The 21,892-nt window shown below is 39.9% G+C and overlaps 2 protein-coding genes across 6 annotated transcripts in view; one reads left to right on the forward strand and one right to left on the reverse strand.

The window, feature by feature from the left end:
• Positions 1 to 658: 658 nt before the first annotated feature.
• Positions 659 to 16,441, reverse strand: pusl1 (pseudouridine synthase like 1). 2 transcript variants are annotated; one of them, XM_037772796.1, is made up of 9 exons: positions 15,949 to 16,441; positions 15,801 to 15,861; positions 14,617 to 14,804; positions 12,072 to 12,167; positions 9,855 to 10,004; positions 7,238 to 7,408; positions 2,489 to 2,543; positions 1,562 to 1,724; positions 659 to 814 (listed from the first exon to the last, which is right to left on the reverse strand). In XM_037772796.1, the coding sequence occupies exons 1-9, from the start codon at positions 16,002 to 16,004 to the stop codon at positions 750 to 752; spliced, it is 1,005 nt and encodes a 334-aa protein (XP_037628724.1). In that variant the 5' UTR covers positions 16,005 to 16,441; the 3' UTR covers positions 659 to 749. The 2 variants fall into 2 exon arrangements, with proteins under 2 accessions (XP_037628724.1, XP_037628736.1); XM_037772808.1 differs by lacking the exon at positions 12,072 to 12,167 and having other exon boundaries at positions 15,949 to 16,440.
• Positions 16,442 to 18,541: 2,100 nt separating this feature from the next.
• Positions 18,542 to 21,892, forward strand: part of acap3b (ArfGAP with coiled-coil, ankyrin repeat and PH domains 3b) — a 76,614-nt gene continuing 73,263 nt past the window's right edge. For 2 of the 4 annotated variants that reach the window (XM_037763781.1, XM_037763791.1), the window contains exon 1: positions 18,542 to 18,849. In XM_037763781.1, coding sequence (XP_037619709.1) covers positions 18,803 to 18,849 — 47 coding nt within the window. In that variant the 5' untranslated portion in view covers positions 18,542 to 18,802. The remainder of the gene's footprint in view (positions 18,850 to 21,892) is intronic. The other 2 variants (XR_005206107.1, XM_037763802.1) reach the window with 1 other exon arrangement.

Genomic DNA, 21,892 nt, shown 5'->3' on the forward strand with positions numbered 1-21,892 from the left:
AACATAAATATTCTAAATGGGACCCTTTTCATTTCCTGTTCCGATGGTTGTTAATGCGGCATGAATCGCACATTTGATGTTTGGCAATTTAAAACTAAATTTTTCAAGTCAAGAAAGTCGCAGTTTGTCGTGGTGTCGTTTCGTTTTGTGTGATACCGCTCAGTGAACTACGTCTCTTGTCTCGTATTGTGTACGTCACCAACACTAGCTAACGAAGAGAAAGAACGAATGAGAAGCGTTGCTGGTGTGAGTACATCCCAGTACGTAACAAGTACGTAACACACAGGCATCGTAGCTTCAGCGAAAGAGAGACGTCACTTACGCAACTTTTGGTTGTGTATTTTATCTAAATATGTATTTTCAGAGTCTTCTACTTCAACAGTTTTAACAGCGACTTTCTTGACTTGCAAAATTTTCTTTTAAATTGACAAACAGATGGTTAAGGTTAGGCATTGACCTTGGACGGTTAAGGTTAGGGTAGGTCGTTGGGCAGCGAGTCTCGCAAGATTTATTTGCACGTTTTTGTGTTACCTTCTGGACACGACTGTAAACTTGCTTGTTGCCCTAGCAACAGAATGGCACTAAAAAAGGTCAACAAGTGTAGATTAGTTAAAAACACCTACTGGGGTCACTGACTCAAAGTGAAGCTGCAAGAAAATACACATAAATACAAAACTTTATTACAGCCCATTACATATACATTAGTAGTATTGAAATACAGTTTATCAACATGACTGAATGACGTAGCATTAATCCTCTGAGTTTCCACCTGAGATAAATTGCTCCTCTGATGTCTGTTGTGAAGGCCGCAGGTCTGAGGAGGCAAATAAGAGGTAATAAATCTGAAACATGTCCTGATACAAAAAGAGTTACTGTACATACCAAAAAAAGATTCACTATGAAATAATGCAATAAATTGCCTAAGAAATCAAGTCTGAATCAGTTTAATTATAGTAAATGAAAATAAGCAGTGAAAAATAGTTTTAGTAAACAAACTAAATAAAAACTACATTTTTTAAGAAAAAACTAAAAATATATTTTTTAAGCTATAATATATCACTACCGAAAAAAGGAGACAGCATGAATTTCCGTGTACTCTCGTGACATTTAACCACAGAAATTGATCAGACTTGTCCTTCCAGTAGATGGCACTATGCCACTATTGCTTCACATTGGACACTAAAGTAGCGCGAAGATTAAACATTAAACGTTATGGCCGTTCCGACACAGTTCTCCAACTATAACCAGCAAACAAACTCTGAAAACTAAATAAAACTTAGCTAAAATGAAATCGAAAAGTCAAAACTAAAATAATAACTAATTGAAAATTAAAAACTATTATAACCGTGGTCTGAATTCTACACTACACTGTGCTCTTCGTAGGTTAAACTAAAAAAAAATTGTCAATCGAAAGTCTCTTTAGCAAATTTCCCAAACATTAACTGACACTTAAAATCAAGCCACTGAGCAAATATTTTGTTTTATAATAGATATATTTATAATATGATACAGTATGATGATGATGTGATATTTGATGTAGAATCAAATTGGTCCTCCTCACCTGCCTCTCTGTAGTCCACCCTGGTGAGGAAGAGGCCGTGGGCCGGAGCAGCCAGGCCTTGTGGGTAGGCCAGAGAGTCCCGAGCCTCCAGTATGTCCTTCAGCTGGGCCACTGAGAGCCGCCCTCGGCCTACAGCCACCAGGGCCCCTGTCATCCTCCTCACCTGGAGCACAGGGCCAAAAGCAACCATTGTTACATTAATATTACTCTAAATATCACAAAAAATTACATTTTATTTATGGGCCATATTTTTTCTTTTTTCCCCCCATAATAATTTATTGGGAGTAACAACAGGTGTAGAGAAACATACAAATAGAGCAGAAATAATTGCAATAATTGTCCCTCCATATTTTGGTATTTTTACCCAAAAGCCCCCTCCCACCCAACACTCACCCATTGACGATGCAAAAAGGATAAAGAACAAAAAACAAAGTTAAATTAGATTTTTTAAAAAGAAAAAGAAAATTAGATTAAAAAAATTAATAAAAAGAAAATAAATCATAAAAAAGGACACATTGACGGTAATGATTATTATTGGATAAATCACAAACTACAAATAAAATAGGCTGATGAAACTTCACCATGTACAATTGGACAATTTAACTGTTAGTGGTCATTTCTGTTTATGTAAATCAAACTTTATGATGTTGTACAATTTAGCTGATGGAGAGAAATACATTTCATATGCCTAAGACTAAGTCCATTAGTCTGCCCAAATACACTACGTCCAAATGAAATTAAAACATATACTACAAAAAATACAAAATACAAGTGGTCTTAATCATTCGGTTCATACAGACAGTCGGTCAAAATAGCCATATTTTTCAGCCATTTCAGCCATTACCAGCAGATGGCGCTACTTACTTACAATGACCTGCAACACATTTATAGATTTTAAAGTAATTGAGGACAATAAGAGGAACAAACCTGCTTGTAGAGAAAAGATCTGCTTGTAAAAGTCAGCTCCCAGAATGGTATCTTTCTGGAAAAAAGAACAAAACTAGTGTTAAATTTGCACAAATATACAACAATCATTGAACATCACAGCTGTTCATTTCTTTGTGTTGTCTGCATGTTGGGCAAAAGATGCACTAAGTTCCCAACACTCTCACGAAACGTTAGAACGATAACATCAAGTCCTGAAGGCACAACAGTGTACTTGGCATCACTGACTGAATGTTAATAAAGAAAGGTTAAATATTGCCACAGGGGCGTTTATGAGTCATTTCAAAAGCAAAACAATATCTTGAACGGTTGTCAGATTTAATATAGCATTACTCAAACTCAAAACAAATCAAAATATTTCTTTAAAAATGCATTTCACCCATGTTCTGAAAGTGAATTTATATCAACTGAAAAGGGCTCCTGTCTCATGTCTATTGTATGTTAAGACGCATCCCTCCTTTATCTCTCTTTTGTTGGATATTTCAGTGCTTTCCCCCCCGATGTGTGGACAGGCTGATGTGACATTCATGCTCATGCCAGACATCAGATAGAGCCGGGGACTCGCTCCTCGTGCACAGATTTGTTTAAATGTCACATGCTGAATACGCCACTGCAGCTTAGGCCCAACAGGATTACGTGCAATGCCATAAAAAATATGAATCTGCTTCTTTTTGCAATTTGACATTCAATTTGTCTTGTTTTGTTGTTGTCTCAACATTTAAGACACAGCAGCCGCACCCCCCCCCCCCCCCCGCACCCTCCCCAAACTGACTGACTTTATATTTTGGGGAGGAAAGAGTGAACTGAGCAAACAGGCACATGGGAAGAATTGGGTCAAATGCAAATTTGACTCAGCGCTTGCTGTCTGATTACATTTGACATGTAAGGAGTGCGGAGACAGATTTGTATACAGCTCATGGACTCTGCTGAGGGACAGTGTCTTTACGTGGACGGACGGAGCCTGTGTCTCATGTTGCAGTCACACAAGTGCATCCGTGTGTGTCTCCTCTGACTAATGTCATGACCTGGTAATGACAAATAATGATAAAAGCAAAGCCTACAGTTTAGACACACAAAACTATTCTGACTTTACTCTTTTCTGACAAGGTGACTGACATAAAGCTGAAAAGATTGTGAGATGGTACGAAAGTAACATGTAAATTATGTCCATAATGCTACAATATATAACAATATATGTAAAGAAGTATAAGTAAAAAATATGAATATAAATATTAGAATAAGAAATGAGAATATAAGAAATATGTACAAATATGCGCATTAATGACAAAACATAACCACAGTGCAAATAAGTAAGTACAAAAAGCTGAGAAGTGTGTTAAATATAAATGCAATTATAGCATAAATATGAATTATTTCTTGAAATGTAGAGTATAAATGCAGTTTTAATGCCAGGGTATTGCACAGTTGAATTATTGCACAAATTATTGTACAGTTGAGTTAAGGGGCATTAATAGTGTGTCATTAGTTTTGCAGGTTTTTGGTGACTAAACACTAGACACATTTAAATGTTGACCTGTTGTTGATGGTGCCAGTTAAAGGATCATTCAGGTGATTACATCCCGAGTAGGACATGAATATCTGCACCAAATTTAATGAAAATCCACCCAATAGCTGTCAACACCTTCCACTGAAGATCACAACATTTCAACTTCATATTGGCGTTTGAGGAAAAGTCAGGAGATCACCAAAGTCAATAGGATTCACCCTCTGAGGACCACAAATGAGGTATTTCAGTCTTGACCAAAGTAGTGGAGTCACAACAACTAGCGTGGCTTAAAAAGAGCCAAATAAGCAATTTGGAGACATCAACTTGGGCTCGGGGGCTTTGTGATGGGCATTTTTTATTCTTTCTGGATCTTTTATCGATCAACCAATAAATCCATTAATTGAAAAAATAACTGACAAATTAATAGATCATGAAAATAATTGCAAGTTGCAGCCTTAAAGAAAGACATTGAAGGGAGAAAAGAGTTTAGTATTCATTGTGTAATAAAGTGCAAGGCAGGTATGGAACGTTTTCTTTAAATTGGAAAAGGCAGAGGAACAAGTTATTGTTTTTACAATATTGTACACATATATAGTATAACTTCCCGCATTCTACTTGTACTACTTTGTTTCCAGTTAGCAGCAGATTGACTTTACAATAAATCCCAACCAGAAGTGAACCCACTCCGCTACACTACAGCTAATGTACTGCATGGCCAACACAAAGTTCTCCATCACTGTTCACTTATTTATAACAATGGGATGAAAAAATCAAATTTTTTTCCGTGTCGAGCAGAGGCCACAGAAATCAGCTTCATATATTACAGCTCCTTGTTTTGAGATCAAAAATTTAGTTCAACCTTTTGCTTTTAAACAATTCACAACTTCTCATCTTCTCACTGTGACTAAGAATAGAGACCCTCATCAAAAAATAAACACACGGCTCAACTGCAGACTTTCATTCATGGTGATTCTGTAGAGGTAAAAAGAGGTAAAAGACTAGTTTCGGTGACATGAATGCAACCGTGGACACCTGAGTGCAAATACACCACGTTACCGATCCGTGACCCCGATGCTCACAGCTTGTTGATGCACCACGTGTGTTGGGGGTTAAGGGACTGTGTGACATTTTACTCTGAGAGCTGCTAACAGTCTGCCCATGTCCATATTGTGCACCATATTTTCAGGGCAAATAATTAATGTCCATGGAAGTGGTATTTGGCATACAGAGTGACCCCCGTGGTCGTGTAATCTCCCAAAGGCCACATGGCCCTCTCTCTCTCTCTCTCACTCTCTCTCTCTCTCTATATATATATATATATTTATCTCAGCCCCCCCACCTCAATATCTGTTGTGGATTATGTTGGATCCTCATTGTCTAAAGTATCTACATAACATACAGTCACATACACATACAGCACTTTAATTAACACAAACATAAACTACCTGATCTAACATGCGTCACACATGGACATCAGTTGTCCTACAATAGTAAGCAGTACTTCCTATGATGATGCACCTTATGTTGCACTAAAGTTGTGTTTTTTTTTAACATTTCATTAGGAAAAGACTAGTTTGGAGTCCAGATCACAGTCTGCATGGCCTGTGATTCACTTAAATATCACATCAAACACGCCGCTGAGTCTGACTGAAGCTTGAAAGGGAACATTTTCAAGGCAGTGGAGTGATTGTAAATGATTCAAAACTTTGGCCAACTTCTTAAGCATCAGTTGATGCAAGATTGAGAAACACAAGACTGATTTTTTTTTGGGAGTGGAAAAGCACATGAACACATTTCTTTATTTTCACAGCTTTTTTTTTTTTTGAATAATAAGCTCCCTCTGTGTTACTGCTAACTCGACTGTTGGCCTGGGGAGGCTGCAGAAAGCCATGTGCTATCTCTGTGACAGCCTGCTGCTTCTTTTCACCTGCCAGCGATCAGCTTTCCTGGGAGAGCACATTAATGAGCTCAGAGGTTCATGCTATCCTTCCTACATTTACCATTAATTTTCTCATCTAATTCTCAGCAAGAAAGCAAATACCGGCAAAAGTATTTCACAAAATGTTAAATGTGAAGCTTTCTAAATTATTTTCATTGTTTCATCTTAAAGCTGCACTAATTTTTATTTAATTTTAAAGCTGCAGTTGGTCATTTTGAGCAACTATGATAAAAATGTATTTTTAGAAAACAGTCACTAAATCCTGACAGTAGTGCATGAGACAGATAATCTGTGAAAAAAATCATATTACTCTGTGTCATCCTAGTGTTCTTAATGTCATTTGTAAGTTTTCAGCGTGCCCGAAGGAAAACAACAACGGTCTCCGTAACAGGTCCACAGCCGTCACAGTGTCGTCATGGCTTTCTAACTCCGCCTCTCAGCTCTCGCTCCAGCCTCGGTCTGGGTCTCATTCACATGAACGGAGGAAGGGAAATAACTCTGGATTCAGCCAGTAGTGGATTTTTCAACTTTTAGGACCTAATAATTTAAATAAGGGCTATTCAAGTGTTCATACTGGAAAATTGATTCACCTAAAAAAAAAATTATCCGCTGAGTTACAGACGTCTCTTTCCCAATGTAAGTCTATGGGAAAAAGTATTTTTGGGCCCAATGGCATCACATGACGGACACGGAAGTTGTAGTTCCGCCGTTTGGCCACTACGGAAATTGGGATCAATGACCGGCGCTCTTCCTGGGAGCTTTGCGAACCCGCACAGAATTATCCCCCAACTCAGCAGTTCCCTGCAGCTAGTTAGACATAGCGTTTAGCTCATTGTTTTGTTATTTTACGAACTGCAACTTTCCAGTTCTGGTTCACTCCCACCGCTCTGCACACTACCTGCTCAGCACCAAACAACAGACAGAAAAAGTTACCGACTAGCTGGTGAACGTAGTGGAGCATTTAGCAGCTTAAGATATTTCCCTCAGAAAGTGGTGGAGACCAAAAACAGAGCTAAAAGAAGAGTGGATATGGGACTTATATTCATCAGGCTATTGTTGCTACGTGTCTGCATGCTAACATGCTTCCTAATATGTTCCCAATAACATCTTTATAAGGCAAAATATGTCAATGTGTTTACAGCTTGTTTTCTGCCCCCAACTGGCCAAATAAATGTACGCATTTTCAATGTGACAACTTACATCAATGCATTGTTTTGTACTCGGCCTATGTGCCGATTGCTAGATTAGTAAATGTGATCAGTGTACCTGAATATAAACAGCCTACCTGTGGAAGTGTGTGTGTACGAAGGAGCTTCCTGGCTGCACGCTGATCGTGTCCAGCGTCTTCACTGGGTTTTTAAAATGCATTTCAGAGCTGACAGCCCTGAAGCTGCTGAAGTCCCGAGTCCCAACCAGCAGGACGGCAGCCTCGCGCATGGCTCCAACATCCAGCTTCCTGATCATGAGAGACAGAAACAGGAGACACTTTTCTTTAATAAGTGATCACGAAAAATGCTAAATTTTCTATGACTGTTAAGAGTAGGCAGCTGAGGTCAAAATAGTTCTTAAATCTTTTGCAGGATCATCGTGATATTGCAACTTTACAACTTCACCCGAAAGTGACCTGCCGTAACAGCGAGCACACATTAAGTACGACAGGTTTTCAGGCCTCCATGTTCCTGCTTTAGTAGAATAATTTATCGGTTGACTTATATAATATGAACTTTTCTGACGCACAATGCCACGTGAGGGAGCAGAGCATGTTGACGACCAGCTCATTTGAGGGAGAGAGTGAAAGTGGCCCAGTGCTCAGACTCTTCTGTCACTGCTGCTTAAAGGAGATCTGACAGAGAGCGAGAGAGATACCGCGAGCAGGGAAATGGAGGAGTGTGCTGAGTGACTCACTAATTAAAATCTTAATGCGGCAATTTAAAATCTTGAACGTGAGAGTCATGAATGAAGATGTGGTGGAGCGCTGCAAAAAATAGCTGAATTGTTCTTGTGTTAGGTGTATTTTTAAAAAGAAATGCTCGATCCGTCCTAAGATCAAGTCAGTTTACAGTTTATTCTGGAAGTAGGAAAGTTGGAAAATGGCACACAGTAAAGCAAAACGTAATAGTTTTCTGACAACTGAAGCCTCAATATGGTATACATCATATGATTAAAATATTCAAAATTAAAAAAAATATATTTATTTAGTTCTTTTGTTTATGACCAAATACCTATGAAACTAAGACATTCCCATCAGCATCATCATCCACTGCCTCAGAGCTGCTAGTGTGGGTCTTAGTCTTGTTTTGATTTTAGTTAATTGACTAATTTATGTCCATCTTTTTATTACAGTTATTGTTATTTTTTATATATTTATCTGTGGAGATCAGAGCTGAAATGATTGATTGATTAATTGACCAATCGTCCAACAGAATATTAATCTGCAAACATTTTGATATGCGATTAAAGTTTAAGTCAATTATCAAGCAAAAATGTCAAATATTCTCTGGTTCTACCTTCTTAAATGTGAGCATTTCCTGCTTTTCTATTTGTAATATCACTTTAAATTTATTATCCTGGGGTTTTCGAGTGTTGGGTCAGACACGTTACTATTTTTTAAATCTATTTCATAGCTCAAACGATTAAAGGTACAGTATGTAGGATTTGGCGTCACATAGTGGTGTGGTTGCAGATTGCCGTTCGCCTCGTTCAGAGGCCATCCTTACCATAATAACACTACTTTGAGCAATGGAAGTCGGATGGCGGCTAGCGGTACCACGATTTTGAATATAATAATATTCCATGTCTGCTAATAGATCCCTCAAAATGTTACACACTGTTCCTTTAATCGAAAAAAACAATAGGTAAATAATGATAAATTGTAACCCCTGTGTGGCGTTGGTTGTTGGTTACAACTTTTCAAAAGCTGGCAACGTTTTATCAAATGTTATGTGCATATTTGTTATGTTTAAAACCCTGATGTGAATAAAAATCCCCAAAATATGTGGAGATTGATTACATCATGCAATTAATCTTTCAATAATTTCAAAAGTTCTGCTGCAATATGATAACTGAATTTCAAAACACCAAGAGATTATTTTCCATGCTCTAAGAAATGCAAGATTTCACGACTAAATTTAACATTAAAATGAACAGTGGAGATTTTTTATTTTTTGCAGTGGGAAGGATGGGGGTGTGTGATGACGAGGGGAGAGGCAGATCAAAGAGAGGCTGCTGAGGCAGAGACGCTCAGGGGAGGATGGACGAGATGGATGCTGAAAATGAGAGAAACAAGCAGAGAGACGCCAGAGAGAGAGAAACAAGGGAGTGAAGGAGAAATGGAAGGAGGTAGAGAGAAATAAATGTAGTAGAGAAGAGGAAGGGTGGGAGAAGGAAAGAGAGAGTCTGGGTAATGTGCGTGGGTGTTGTTCTGCATGCGTATAAGCCCGCAGCTTATCTTGCCCTACTTTTCCCCAAAAAATAGTGGAGAGAGAGGAGCAGACAAATGCTCATACGTATACGCTCTCTGGAAATGTGCTTCTTCACGCTCCCTCCTTCCAATCACAGCTAAAAGAACATCGTCTAAGCTATGAAGCACCATTTCATCTGTTTCTTTCTCTCTTTCACTCCCTCCTTCTCCTTTGTTTGTTTTCAGGATGTCGGCTCAGATACAAACACTTTGTTTGACTGGCCCTAATTTTCAGTTCCGGCGTGGCACATGTGGATTATTCATGTGTTTAACGTGCCATTGTTTCTGCAAGGCTTGGCATGAGCTTATTGAGGGCGTGTCTGCATGTGTGTCTGTCTGAGCTTGATTTTTTTTATTACTGAAGGGAAATCATCAAACAGAGGGATGAAGGATGAAAAGACAGATGAGTGAATGAAGGGAGGGGCGGCGTGGGATAACTCACGTGTCGCAGAGGTTCCAGCAGAGGTCGCGGTCTGTGAGGGGAAACAGGGAATGATGGGACATTCCCAGGGCTATTCGGTAGACGTAGGTCCGAGACTGGGCACGGAAACGGGCGTGGAAATCATCAGGCACACGGTGGGCTCGGGTGATCCTGGCAGAGGGAGAAAAGAGCATTAGGAGTGAAAACTGAGATCCATTCAGAGCTCCATTGTATGTTTGACCTTATAAATGTGCTTTACTTCAAAAAAATAATATTGAATACATATGAATTCTGGATATTTTGACAAACAACCAGACACATCAGTGTTTCATTCCTCTCTCAGACAGTCCCCAGACACAGATGGTGTTAATACTCTCATTTTTGCACTGCCAGAAAGGACAAACTGTGCACAAGTCATTGTCCAAAATGCCAGCGTTGCAGCTTTTTACACAAAAGCACACGCCCGTTGTCAGAGTCCTGAAAGGGCTGCCAAGAACCCTAAAGAGCCAAGCGCTCGTGCTCACACAGTTAGCATCAAAACAGACTGAGAGGCTGGAGCTCTCTGATGCGACTCCAGCAGGGCCACGGCCAACACAGGACACTTCCTGTGGATCTATACACGGAGAAGAAGCACATGGGCAGGGATAGATCATGTCCTAACTCTAATGCAGTCAGACAAAATTAATTAATTAAATCAACCAGTAAGTTGCGTGTAGACATTTTAAAGTAGACTGAAGAATGTATAGCTGGCATTTCTGCACATCTAATTGAATCCACTTGCTGAAACAACAAACCACATTGTGTTGTTTAACAAGGATTTACAAAGAATTTGCCCACTTTTGAACACATTTGGCTGTGTTGTGAACTTTTCAGTCTAAGTGAGTGTAAATGATTGAGTGGTCTTCATGGCTGGCGCTACAGCAATTACCATACTGGCAGCTTTTATGGAAATCTATTATTTCTAATAAGTTAAATGGCAAATCATTCCCTCTTTGCTGAGCAACAATTTACTATGTTTACAAGCAGGGCTGGGTGATACGACCAAAGTCTTTTATCTTGATATAGGTCATTTCATATCTTGATAACGATATATAGCATGTTTTCTGGTAATTCAATAAATAAGTAGTCTATAACCACATGGTAAAGCTTATTTTTGTGTACTCCTTTGTGAATTAAACGCTTGAAATTAAGAACTTTGGTGCAAAATGAACATAACAGTTTCAAGCGAAATTATAGAGATAAAGAAAATAATAAATATTTCCTGATAAACACTGACTATGTTTACATGCATGCAGACAAATACAGAGTAATCAAATTAAGACAATGATTAACTACATTGGGGTATTCACATAATTCCCATATTCTGAGAAATTTGAGTTTGTATGTGCTTATTATCAATTTAGACAACGTAATTGTGTATCACAATATCTCGATATATGATTTCACAACGATACGATTCCACTGAAAGACGATAAATTATCATATTGAATTATCACCCAGCCCTATTTACAATCAAATTAAATAACAAATTCCAGCATATTCAGACTCTCGCCAAACAGTCAAAAGCCTCACAAACTTAACGCAAACATATAAATGTAAATGGTATTGTACAGAGTGAATCTAAATTCCCTGTAACAATAAATAAAACATGCCCCAGTCTTTGTAAATATAGCATGCCCACATTTAGAGCTTAAATCTAAAAGAATATAGGTTACATAACCTCTGAGCTTTCAGGTTAGGGAGAGGGGGATCAGAGTTTCTGTTGTTGCAGCATTTTCTTTTTAAATGGTCCAAATTATAACTGAGCAATTAATGAAAGTAAAACTCCCTTCAATGAAGCAGAGATGTATTGTTGTTGTACAGTAATAATACAGTGACGTACATCTGTGAACTGAAAGAACAAAGAGCTGCAGCCAGCTGTACCAGTGTTAATTGTGACCGCACGAACCACACCAGCACCCTGTAGTGTTCGTCCAGACACACGCGCCTGTACATGTACAAAGCGTGTGCAGTGCACTCATGCATGCGTGTGATGTGTCAGAGAAGGCGGGAGGTGATGAGGGGCGTGTTAGCATGTAGCATGTATGAGTATAAGGAACTATGAGAACAATGCTCCAATATACACATCTATGTGCACGCATGTCTTGTTTTGTGTGCACACAGTGGCACATGTAGTCTATCAATGTGTGTGTGCGTGTGTGTGTGTGTGTGTGTGCACAGTCAGAGAAACTAAGTTACGTTTCCAGGGGAGGAGATTGAGTGCGACACGTGGCAGAGGAAACCCTTGCGTCTGCCTTCAGCGCCTGCTCCGATGTGAAGTGACAGCCTTTTTGCCTGGCCCCCAAACCACACACACACACACACATACATCAAATTTTCATAAGCAGTGTACAAAGCATGGCCTCACACACACACATTGGGGAAGTGGGGCATTGTTTGGCATGGCACCATTTTGCTACTCAGCAGTTTCCCCTTATGGGAAAAGGGCCGTTCGTTTTAGGCTAATTGAGAGTGAACCCCCGACTGAGGAGGTATTTTTTACAGTGTGCAAGTCTGTGTTTAAATCTCGCTTTGGCACTCGACCTCAGGAGGCAGCAGACCGAAGCTATGAGCCGGGAGCCATATTCTGATTGTTGCTGTAACAAAAACTCTTTTTTGGTTGCCTCTTCCGTCCAAGTTAAGATGTGAAAATCTGGGTTGCCAGATCTGACACTGTGTTTTTACGACAGACCAAGAATGCACACTTCAATCCAAACTGAACATAGGGGGAGTGTGTATGAATATTACTGGTGTTTGAATATTTTGTTAATATGTACTTAGAGGCCATAAATAATTCTGCCTAATGAAGCTACTGAGAATAAGTTTATACTGTATATTTCTCAGCAGGTTTCACATTCTAATCAAGATGGTTTACTTTCCATTCAGCTAGATGAGTGTATCCGAGTGTATCCGTGTGTGTCTGTGTGTGTGTGTGTGTGTGTGTGTGTGTGTGTGTGTGTGTGTGTATTATTGGATGCTATAGACCAAAAAGCAGAGCAGGGATAATCCTTTCTAACCTTCTCTCTGCAGGTTTAGGGATTAGCGGGATGCTGGGAGCTTCCCTTTCCTCCTCTCTTCTCTGTTTGTCTCCCAAATGGCCCGTTCTGTTTCACACTCTCACCCCTGCGTCTTAATTCAATCTGTGTCAATATCTGTTTGGGGCTCTTTGTCTTCCCTCACCCCCTTTATCCCTCACTATCTGTACCTCTATCTATCTCTTTCTCTTTTGTTCTTGCCCTGTTTGTGTCTCTTTGCTTTCTTTTCTCTCAGACAGAATAGCTGCCGTCTAAATATCACAAAGTATCACAGGAGTTTAAACCAAAGTAGTCATAAAAAAGTGACTTTCAATAATGCAATGATGTAATGAAGGCGTTAAAAAGAAGAGGTGAAGAAAAGAAAAGGAGAAGATGGGACACTATCAACCAGGATATGAAATTCTTCCACACAACTCATTCTGCTCTTTTCCTTTGAATGCTCAACAGGTGAACTTTTGGCATTTCACCAAAGCTATGTATACGCTAACTGCTGGAGAAGATATTAAGCAATCTACTGTTGTTTGTGACATTATTACAGGATGCATGTCATCAGACAATGCTTGCACTGTTGTATGAATATGAGAATAAATTTAAGGACGTTCTTGTTTTTGTGGGCTTTAAAGGAACAGTGTGCAACATTTCGGGGGATCTATTATTGGAAATGGAATATAATATTCATAATTATGTTTTCATTAGTGTATAGTCACCTGAAACTAAGAATCAGTGTGTTTTCATTAGCTTAGAATGAGTCCTTTATATCTACATAGGGAGCAGGTCCTCTTCACAGAGTCTGCCATGTTTCTACAGTAGCCCAGAAAGGACAAACCAAACACTGACTCTAGTGAGAGCTCTAAAGGATGGCCTCTGAGCGAGGCGAACAGCGTTACAACGGTTTTGCACTCGGCGGCTCACGTTACCACAGTCATGGAAAGGGAGGAGTGAGCGGAGGGGTACTCAGTTGGTTGCAATCTGCAACCACATCTCTAGATGCTGCCAAATCCTACACACTGTACCTTTAAGGTTTTAAACACAATACCCCAGGTTTCTATACAGTACAATTCTCTTAGGAATTTGAGTTGCCAACTTCTTTTTAGAATTTTTAAAAGTTTTTTTCAGAAATCAGGCCAAACTTGTCAAAATCAAACATTTCGATAGAATTCCCTCATATTGATATTGAGAAGCAACATGAAGCGACACTTTCTAAGGGGCCAGCGTAACGATATCACAGCACATTTGAATGACACATTGAAGAAAATCCCAACCAGAATATAATTTGAAGTCAGTGTGATTTAGATCAAGCTGATAAATGCATTGAGAAATAGGAACAGGTAGATACCTGTCAATAATATATGCAATATGCCTTCAGGCTTTGTCACTTTACTACAATGTGGCTGCTTCCAGAAATACCAGTAACAAGGAAAACATCAACCAAATAACTCGGGGTGTTCACCACAAATATTTTATGACATTGAAATTTTACGGCAGCAAAAGCACGTATTTTTCCATGATAAAATGTTCTTGGGATCAATCTGAAAACGTAACAACTAAACTAAAGATTTTCAGGTGACTGTGGTGGGGGGAAGGTGGAAACGTGTCCAGCAGGTGTACACTTTGCATGACCCTGTGTTACATTTAACCCCTGTGTGAGGAGATCACTTCTACTGTTGGACTTTTGAAAAGTCACACTCATCTAACGAGCCCTGACTCACCTGATCTGCTCTGCTCTGAGGTGGAAATTAAGAGCCTCAACAAGGATGTCTTCAGTAAATGGAGGCTTATCGTTCTTGCGTTGGAGGTCGAAGTGTGCGGAGTTAGAGAGAGCGTGGACACCTGTGTCCGTCCTGCTGGAGACTGTCAGAGACACCGGGTTGAGTGGCCTCAGCCTCTTTATTGCCTCCTGTACACAGACAGAGAGAGAGCATCAGAGAGATACAAAGCTGTTGGCTGTTATATTGTAAAAACTGTATTTTGAAGGAATAACTTTTTAACTTTTTAAGTAACTCATAGTTTACCACAAACAGTCAGACAGATAGGTTACATCAAAACAGAGGGGGAAAAAAATGAATATCAAATAGGGCTGCACAATTAATTGAAACTTTATCGGAATCGCGATATGGCCTACTCCAATTTTCAAATCGCAGTATTTGTTAAAATACCAATATTTGTTAAAGGCAAAATGTGTGTCAAAATGCCATTTTAAAATGAAATATTGTGGCGCTGCAGAGATGTCCTGCATGGCCTACAAATCATATTCTACAGAAAACATCTGTTTGATACAGATCCCCACAAAAAATCACACCATAATCATTTAAATATGTTTTTCAATGAAAATGAGAATAATAATGTAAAAATTATCATCCTCTCTAGTATCGAAAGTCATATCGCAACTGCAATATCAACCAAAATAATCACAATTAGATATTTTTTCAAAATCGTGCAGCCCTAAACAGCAGTATGACGTGAATGGAAAGTCTGTAATCTTGTCTGCTGTGTTACAGTAGGCTATGTGTTTCCCCCTGTATGTGTGTGTGTAAACGCTTTTTTTCTAACATATTTTTGTCTCTCTGCATGTATTTATTATTACAAATACAGTATTAGATAGTAAAGAGCCAACAGGAAATCACCAACATGTACAGTGGTGAGCTGAATAATCTGCTGTAGCCTATAGAAAACCCTGCCAGTATACAATTCAAGTTGAATTATTATTGAATTATTCAACAGTACCACAAACTGCAGTCTCCAAATTGACCATACAGTTGAATCAACACCTCTCTAAAACAGTTTCAACAAAAAATGAACATTATAAGGCTTGAGGCAAGCTCCAGAAGTAATCCACATAGACCCTTTTCTATCCATGGGCTTTCATTTCATTCATAATATCAGTAAAACTTACCTCTAAGTGGTCCTGGACCCCTTTCTTAATCAGCTCATGTGGAGGAACTTTCACTACACCACTGCAGAAATAATGATAATCAAATAGTAGTAAATAAATAATAACACACCTTAAAGTGTAACCAGTTATCCTGCAGTATATAACATACCTGTATTTAGTTCCAATGTATTGAACAAAGATGAGATAACGTGCCCAGCTGTGCATGGTCTCTCCAGATGTTTTTGACACTTCTTGATCATAGTGTTATCGCGTTTATAAGAGTGAAACGTTACATTTGTGACATAAACACTCTGTGGTTTCTGATTGGGACTGGGAGTCAGTGAAGGACGACTTTTACAAACCCCTGTGAAGCCCTCATGTGTTTTAGGAAGCGACGGACTACAGCAGAGACAACAACACGGACATCTCGCCTCTGCACAGCTTTGTTTGGCCACGTGTTGCCTCTACAACGTGCGTTTTGCACATGTGTTGACATCTAACGTTATGCTCACTGCATGTACTATAAATTATAGCCACATTATGTAAACATTAATGCAGAGTTTTAGGCGCAACGTTGCTTTTGAAGCGCTGTCGGTCCATTTTTGATTGCGTCATAATCCACAGAGTGCGTGTGCGTGTGTCGTCACTCAGCCGCAAAGCCTTCTGCCTTGAAACCCATTGAGGACAGAGACTCTACAGTAGTGGAGATGGGTCAGCTGCGAGTGGGATGAAGAGAGTCAACATCAGCAACAGATCATTGGAAAAAGAAAAACAGACTTTTAACAGTCATCTTATTCTATATTTTAAACAAACTGAATTGCTGTTTTATTTCACTTCATTCTTTATAATGATGATTATATTTTACTTCATTATTGTTATTCAATTGATTGATTGATCGATTGTCTGTTATACAGGGATGAGAGAGTAACAAACAGGAACAAAGAATCTCACCGCCATGTTAATGTGTATGTGATCAATAAACTAAACTTGAAACTTCATTATTGCACAAATTACAGTAAGAAATCGGATATTAAAGTATGATTTCCTCTGTTAAAGGATCTTAGAACTCAATATTTGTTTTCATTATACAAAATACTACACTTGAGACTATCAAAATACATAATGTCATGCATCAGATACTCTGCTTTATTGAAACTGCTAAATGTTTTTAGATAGCCTGCGTGCGTTTATTAGGCCTATAGTAACATGGGCAAATTATTGACAAGGTTGATAACAGCCAGCTTTTATTGTGTTTGATTGCATGCACTCTTTGGCAGAATAATTTTGTAGTAATGCAATTATTCTAAATATTAAGTATACGTTTTAAAATATTACTCTTATTCCCTCTTCTCTAAAAGCTATATGGACTATTTCTTGAGTGAAACAGACATAAACATTATTGTAAAATTGGGGGACGATGATGGTAAGATGGATTTTTTTGCCAAATCTTTTAGATAGCCTATGTGCGTTTATTAGGCCTATAGTAACATTGGCAAATTATTGACAAGGTTGATAGTAGCCTATTTATTAACTGAGCTTTTATTGTGTTTGATTGCGTACACTTTTTGGCGAAATAATTTTGTAGTAACTCAGTTATTCAAAATATAACACTATATACAAATATATATCATATAAATATAAAACTACTTTTTAAAATATTACTCATATTCCCTCTTCTCTAAAAGCTATATGGACTATTTTTTGAGTGAAACAGACATAAACAGTATTGTATGATTGGGGGATAAGGATGGTAAGATGGATTTTTTTGTTATACTGTCTGTTATACTGATGTACATTGTTATTATAAGTGACTTTATGTGGGGAGATTTCTTTGTGGGGAGATTTCAGAATTGCTTGTTAACAGCGACACCTGTGGCCGTTAAGTCAATGAAAGTCAGCGTTGGGTTCGCGCTTGTGCTCGCTCTAAATAGACATGAAAGAGCATCGCTCAAAACATGAGGCGGCACACGTCGGCTAAAACCACAATATCACTCTATATTTCAGCTGCTTGGCAGTAATGTTAGCTGACCAGACGAAGGTTTCTCCATGAATCACTGCTGATCCTAGTGTTGGCTTTTCCTGCTTCAGCCTCTGGGGCTGAAGCAGCGTGGCTGAAGCAGGAAGAGAAACGTTGTCGTCTACGACCGCAGCCGGAGTGAACAGGGAAGACAACGGCACCCGGTCGGAGACGATAATGTTTTTTGTTGCGGAGCCCCGTCACTTCACAAGACACGGAAAACCTCTGTTGGTCTGGAGGAGCTGCAGCATTTATTTCTGCACAAACGTCCACTGCACATTCACTAGATATTCTCAGAGCTAAACTAACTCTGCTGCAGTGTGGAGTGGGCGTGCATGCACGTGAGGTGGAGCGAGAACGCGCGCGTTTTGTGAGTGAAGGCAAGCTGGCAGAGGAGAGGTCTGAACAGCGTAGCCGCACGCTATGCGAGCGCGCATTGGATCCTGACCAGGTAGATTTATACCTGTAAAAAGTTACAAACATTCCCTTTAAGACAGAGGGTAAATACAGGCATATTCAGGCCGACAGTATGAGGAAAATAAAGTTTTTTTGAACATTTCAGCAAGTAAACATGTTCTGGTAGAAACACAAAATACAAGTATGAACCTGAAAATGAGCATGACATGGGACCTTTAAAATCTCAGCCAGCTGGTTATCTTTAACCATCTCCCATGATTCATGTTGTTCTCCAGAGGTGTTACTGCAGGTTGTAACTAGTCGTCGCTCTCCTCTTCTCTTTCAGTCTCCAGCACGGTGCAGCTCCGCCTCTCACTGTGTCTCCAGCAGCAGCAGTGTGTGTCTGTAGTAGTAATCCGCCTGCTCTCTCTGCGCGCACTGAGCTCGCATTTCGTGTCACGGTGCCACCGGGAGAGCTAGGCGACAGACTGCTGCGCGTCAGGGGACACCAGTCACCACCATCATCCGGACGGTTCAAGCGACAGACATCCCGCCGCGGGCAATGACATTGGCAGACTGAAGTGGGAATACACGAGAAAACAACGCAAAAATGACGGTGGACTTTGAAGAATGTATAAAAGATTCACCCCGGTTCAGGTGAGACGCTGCCTCTCTCATGCACATCACAGCGGTGCGCAAAAATGGCACACCTTCTTTTACGCATGATTTTTTTTTTTTTAGATGTAGAATTTGTGGTGGTATCAACAGTGTAAATGAGAGAAGATGATTCACTCATGTGTTCAACAGCATGGTGGCGCTTTCATTTCATTTTTTTTAAATTATTTTTTGCATTTTTTTTTTCAATAATATTCCCTGGATTTTTTTTTTTTTTTTTTTTTTAAAATGTCACATTTGGTTGGTTATTGAAAACATTTATTTGCATTATTATGATGCATTTTGCTGGAAGACACAGTGGTTCCAATGTGATTGTTTGTGATTTTTGAACGTGGGTTGTTGTAACGTTAGCTCAGTGCATATATGAGAGAAGAGAGGGACACTCATTGCCACGCACAGTGAGGATCCATTTTGCTTTAGTGTAAAAAATGATAAGTGATTTTCAGCATGTTGATATGCACTGAAAGAAGAGAAGACAGAGGGACACTCCTGTTATTGTGGCCTTATAACAAAGTGTATGATAGGACCCTCCTGTGAGTGAATGAGTGTTGCAGCATGGTATACAGGTTGGGTGCAGCATGGTATACAGGTTGGGTGCAGTCTTTTCATGTGAGCCCCTGTCATCCAGTGGTGGAGACTGGAGAGGAGATGCCCTTGGAGCAGCAGCAACAGCAGCAACAGCTTTGGGCTGACTGGGAAAGTGGCATCAGGGACAGGAGTACACTCTCTCTCTGCAGGGACGGAGCTCGTATCCTGGGCACAGACCCAGATGTTCGGCCCCTTGCCTGCCCGCTGGAGGGTTGTAGCCAAACGCAATCCACGTGCCAGTCTGGCACTCCTGAAACTAGCAGAGGAGAAACACCCCTGTTATTGTGGCCATATAACAAAGTGAGAGTGTATGATAGGACCCTCCTGTGTGTGAATGAATGTTGCAGCATGGTATACAGGTTGGATGCAGTCTTTTCATTTGAGGCCCTGTCATCCAGTGGTGGAGACTGGAGAGGAGATGCCCTTGCAATAGCAGCAGCAGCAACAGCTTTGTCCTGGCTGGCCAAAGTGGCATCAGGGACAGGAGTACACTCTCTCTCTGCAGGGACGGAGCTCGTATCCTGGGCACAGATCCAGCTGTTCGGCCCTTTTGCTGCCCACTGGAGGGTTGTAGCCACGCGCAGTCCACGTGCCAGTCTGGCACTCCTGAAACTAGCAGAGGAGAAACAGCATGTAGGCCAGGGATGCCTGTTAATTATACCAGGGAGATGGGAGCTGGTAGTGTCATTTTATTCAGTGTTTCAATGCGAAGGAGCAGGATGTTTGGTTTATTCTGTTTTATAGACAAACATTTTGTTCAGTTTTCTCTGTAACTCTGTCTTGTCTTCTGTTTCTCCATGTCAGCGTCTGTTGCCTGTTTGCTCTCTGTTCTCTGCGGTTTGTCATTTTGCTCTCTCTTCCTCTATGTCAGACACAACTTATCCTGTTTGTTTTAACGTTGTGCGACTCACAGATAGTGAGTGAGAAAGCAGACAGTGGAATGAAAGAAAGTAAAGAGAGCTGAGAGAGACGAGACATTCAATTTGCTGCTTAAATCCCACCTCGGTGATGGATGGCCGAGACGGAAGGTCACAGGAAGAGACATTTTCTGCCTGGTTCACTTTCCCATGGTCTCATGAAGACTGTTATTTGGAAAATTCCAACACTGACAAAGGAAGCTGATGTTTCCTTGGGTTTACAAGCAGAAGGGAAAATTTAGTGTTGTGTAATACCGTGATCGTGAAATCCTCATCCTGGTTTTGGGATATAATGTTAACATGGAGCGTGAGATACCTTGTTTTTCATTCCCCTAGTGTATACATGATATTATCCAGTTTTCTCTGATCATCTGTCTGTGCAGGCTTGTCTTGGGTTTGGTTTCTGCTGAAAAGAGCTCAGGATACTTGTGTGCAAGTAAACACACGTAGTTGAAACCAGAGCTCAGTTTTACCTCGTGATATAATGATATAAATATCCACTAAAAACATCTACTAATAAATAAAGAAGGCGTTGTCCAAAGAGCAAACTCATGTGACACATCTGTTACAATGAACTGACTCTTAATTAAAGACAGTCATTGCAGAAGTTTCCATGAAGTTGGACTGACCGGTGTCCCGGGTTTTGTTTTCCTGCTTGTTGTGTCATTCTGGAGAAACAGAGCCGGTCCTGTCTGACTTCCCACACATGGTGCTAAAATAAAACACACCCTCTCACTGCAGGTCTTAACTTGTGCCAGTACTGTTTGTTCGCATGACTGGGTGAGCGAGAAAGAATTTTGAGATATGCTATAGCAGAGTATCTATAACACACATGTTTTTGTTCAGTCTCCCTCTCACTTGTACTGTACGCTAAACTCTTGGTCTGCCTTTTATTCAGCAGTCAGTCACCTGCTGCATTCATTCATTCATTCTGTAATAAAACCTGAGATGAAGCCCTGTGTGCACCTGCCTATAGTTGTTGTTGGTGCTAAATGGTTGTAATCTGATTCCCTGGAGGCACTTTGGGTTGTTTTTTGGCTCAGAGAGTTCAAATTCATGGTTTTATTTTGAAGGCAGAACAGAATTGTGGTCGGACAAGTTTTTAACAAGCTCATTATTATAAACTAAAAACTAACTGACTTGACGATGACATTTTTAAAAGCAGTGGTAGGCGTAGGGCGTTACTGTGATTATCTTACTCACCTGCTAAGGAACAAGTGTAAAACATTACTGTTTCATTTTTGTAAATCACTTTATAGTCACATCCTAAAGGCAAGTATGCCATGATCCTTTTACAACTTATTTTTAGTCCTTTCATTGACGACATTGTTACGATATAAGTAAGTATTAATATGCATATGTGGGTGTGAGCTGTTGCCTAGCAACAGCTGCTGTAAGTGAGACAAATGGGAGCTCGGAGAAAAGAGGACAGAGAGTTTAAGAATTGGAGAGGAGAGTGGGTGCTTTTAAAAGACACCATCATTACTTTGAATTTGCCACACAGGGAAGAGTTTCATTAT

Source organism: Sebastes umbrosus, chromosome 1, assembly GCF_015220745.1.
Source record: "Sebastes umbrosus isolate fSebUmb1 chromosome 1, fSebUmb1.pri, whole genome shotgun sequence".
Lineage (NCBI taxonomy): Eukaryota > Metazoa > Chordata > Actinopteri > Perciformes > Sebastidae > Sebastes > Sebastes umbrosus.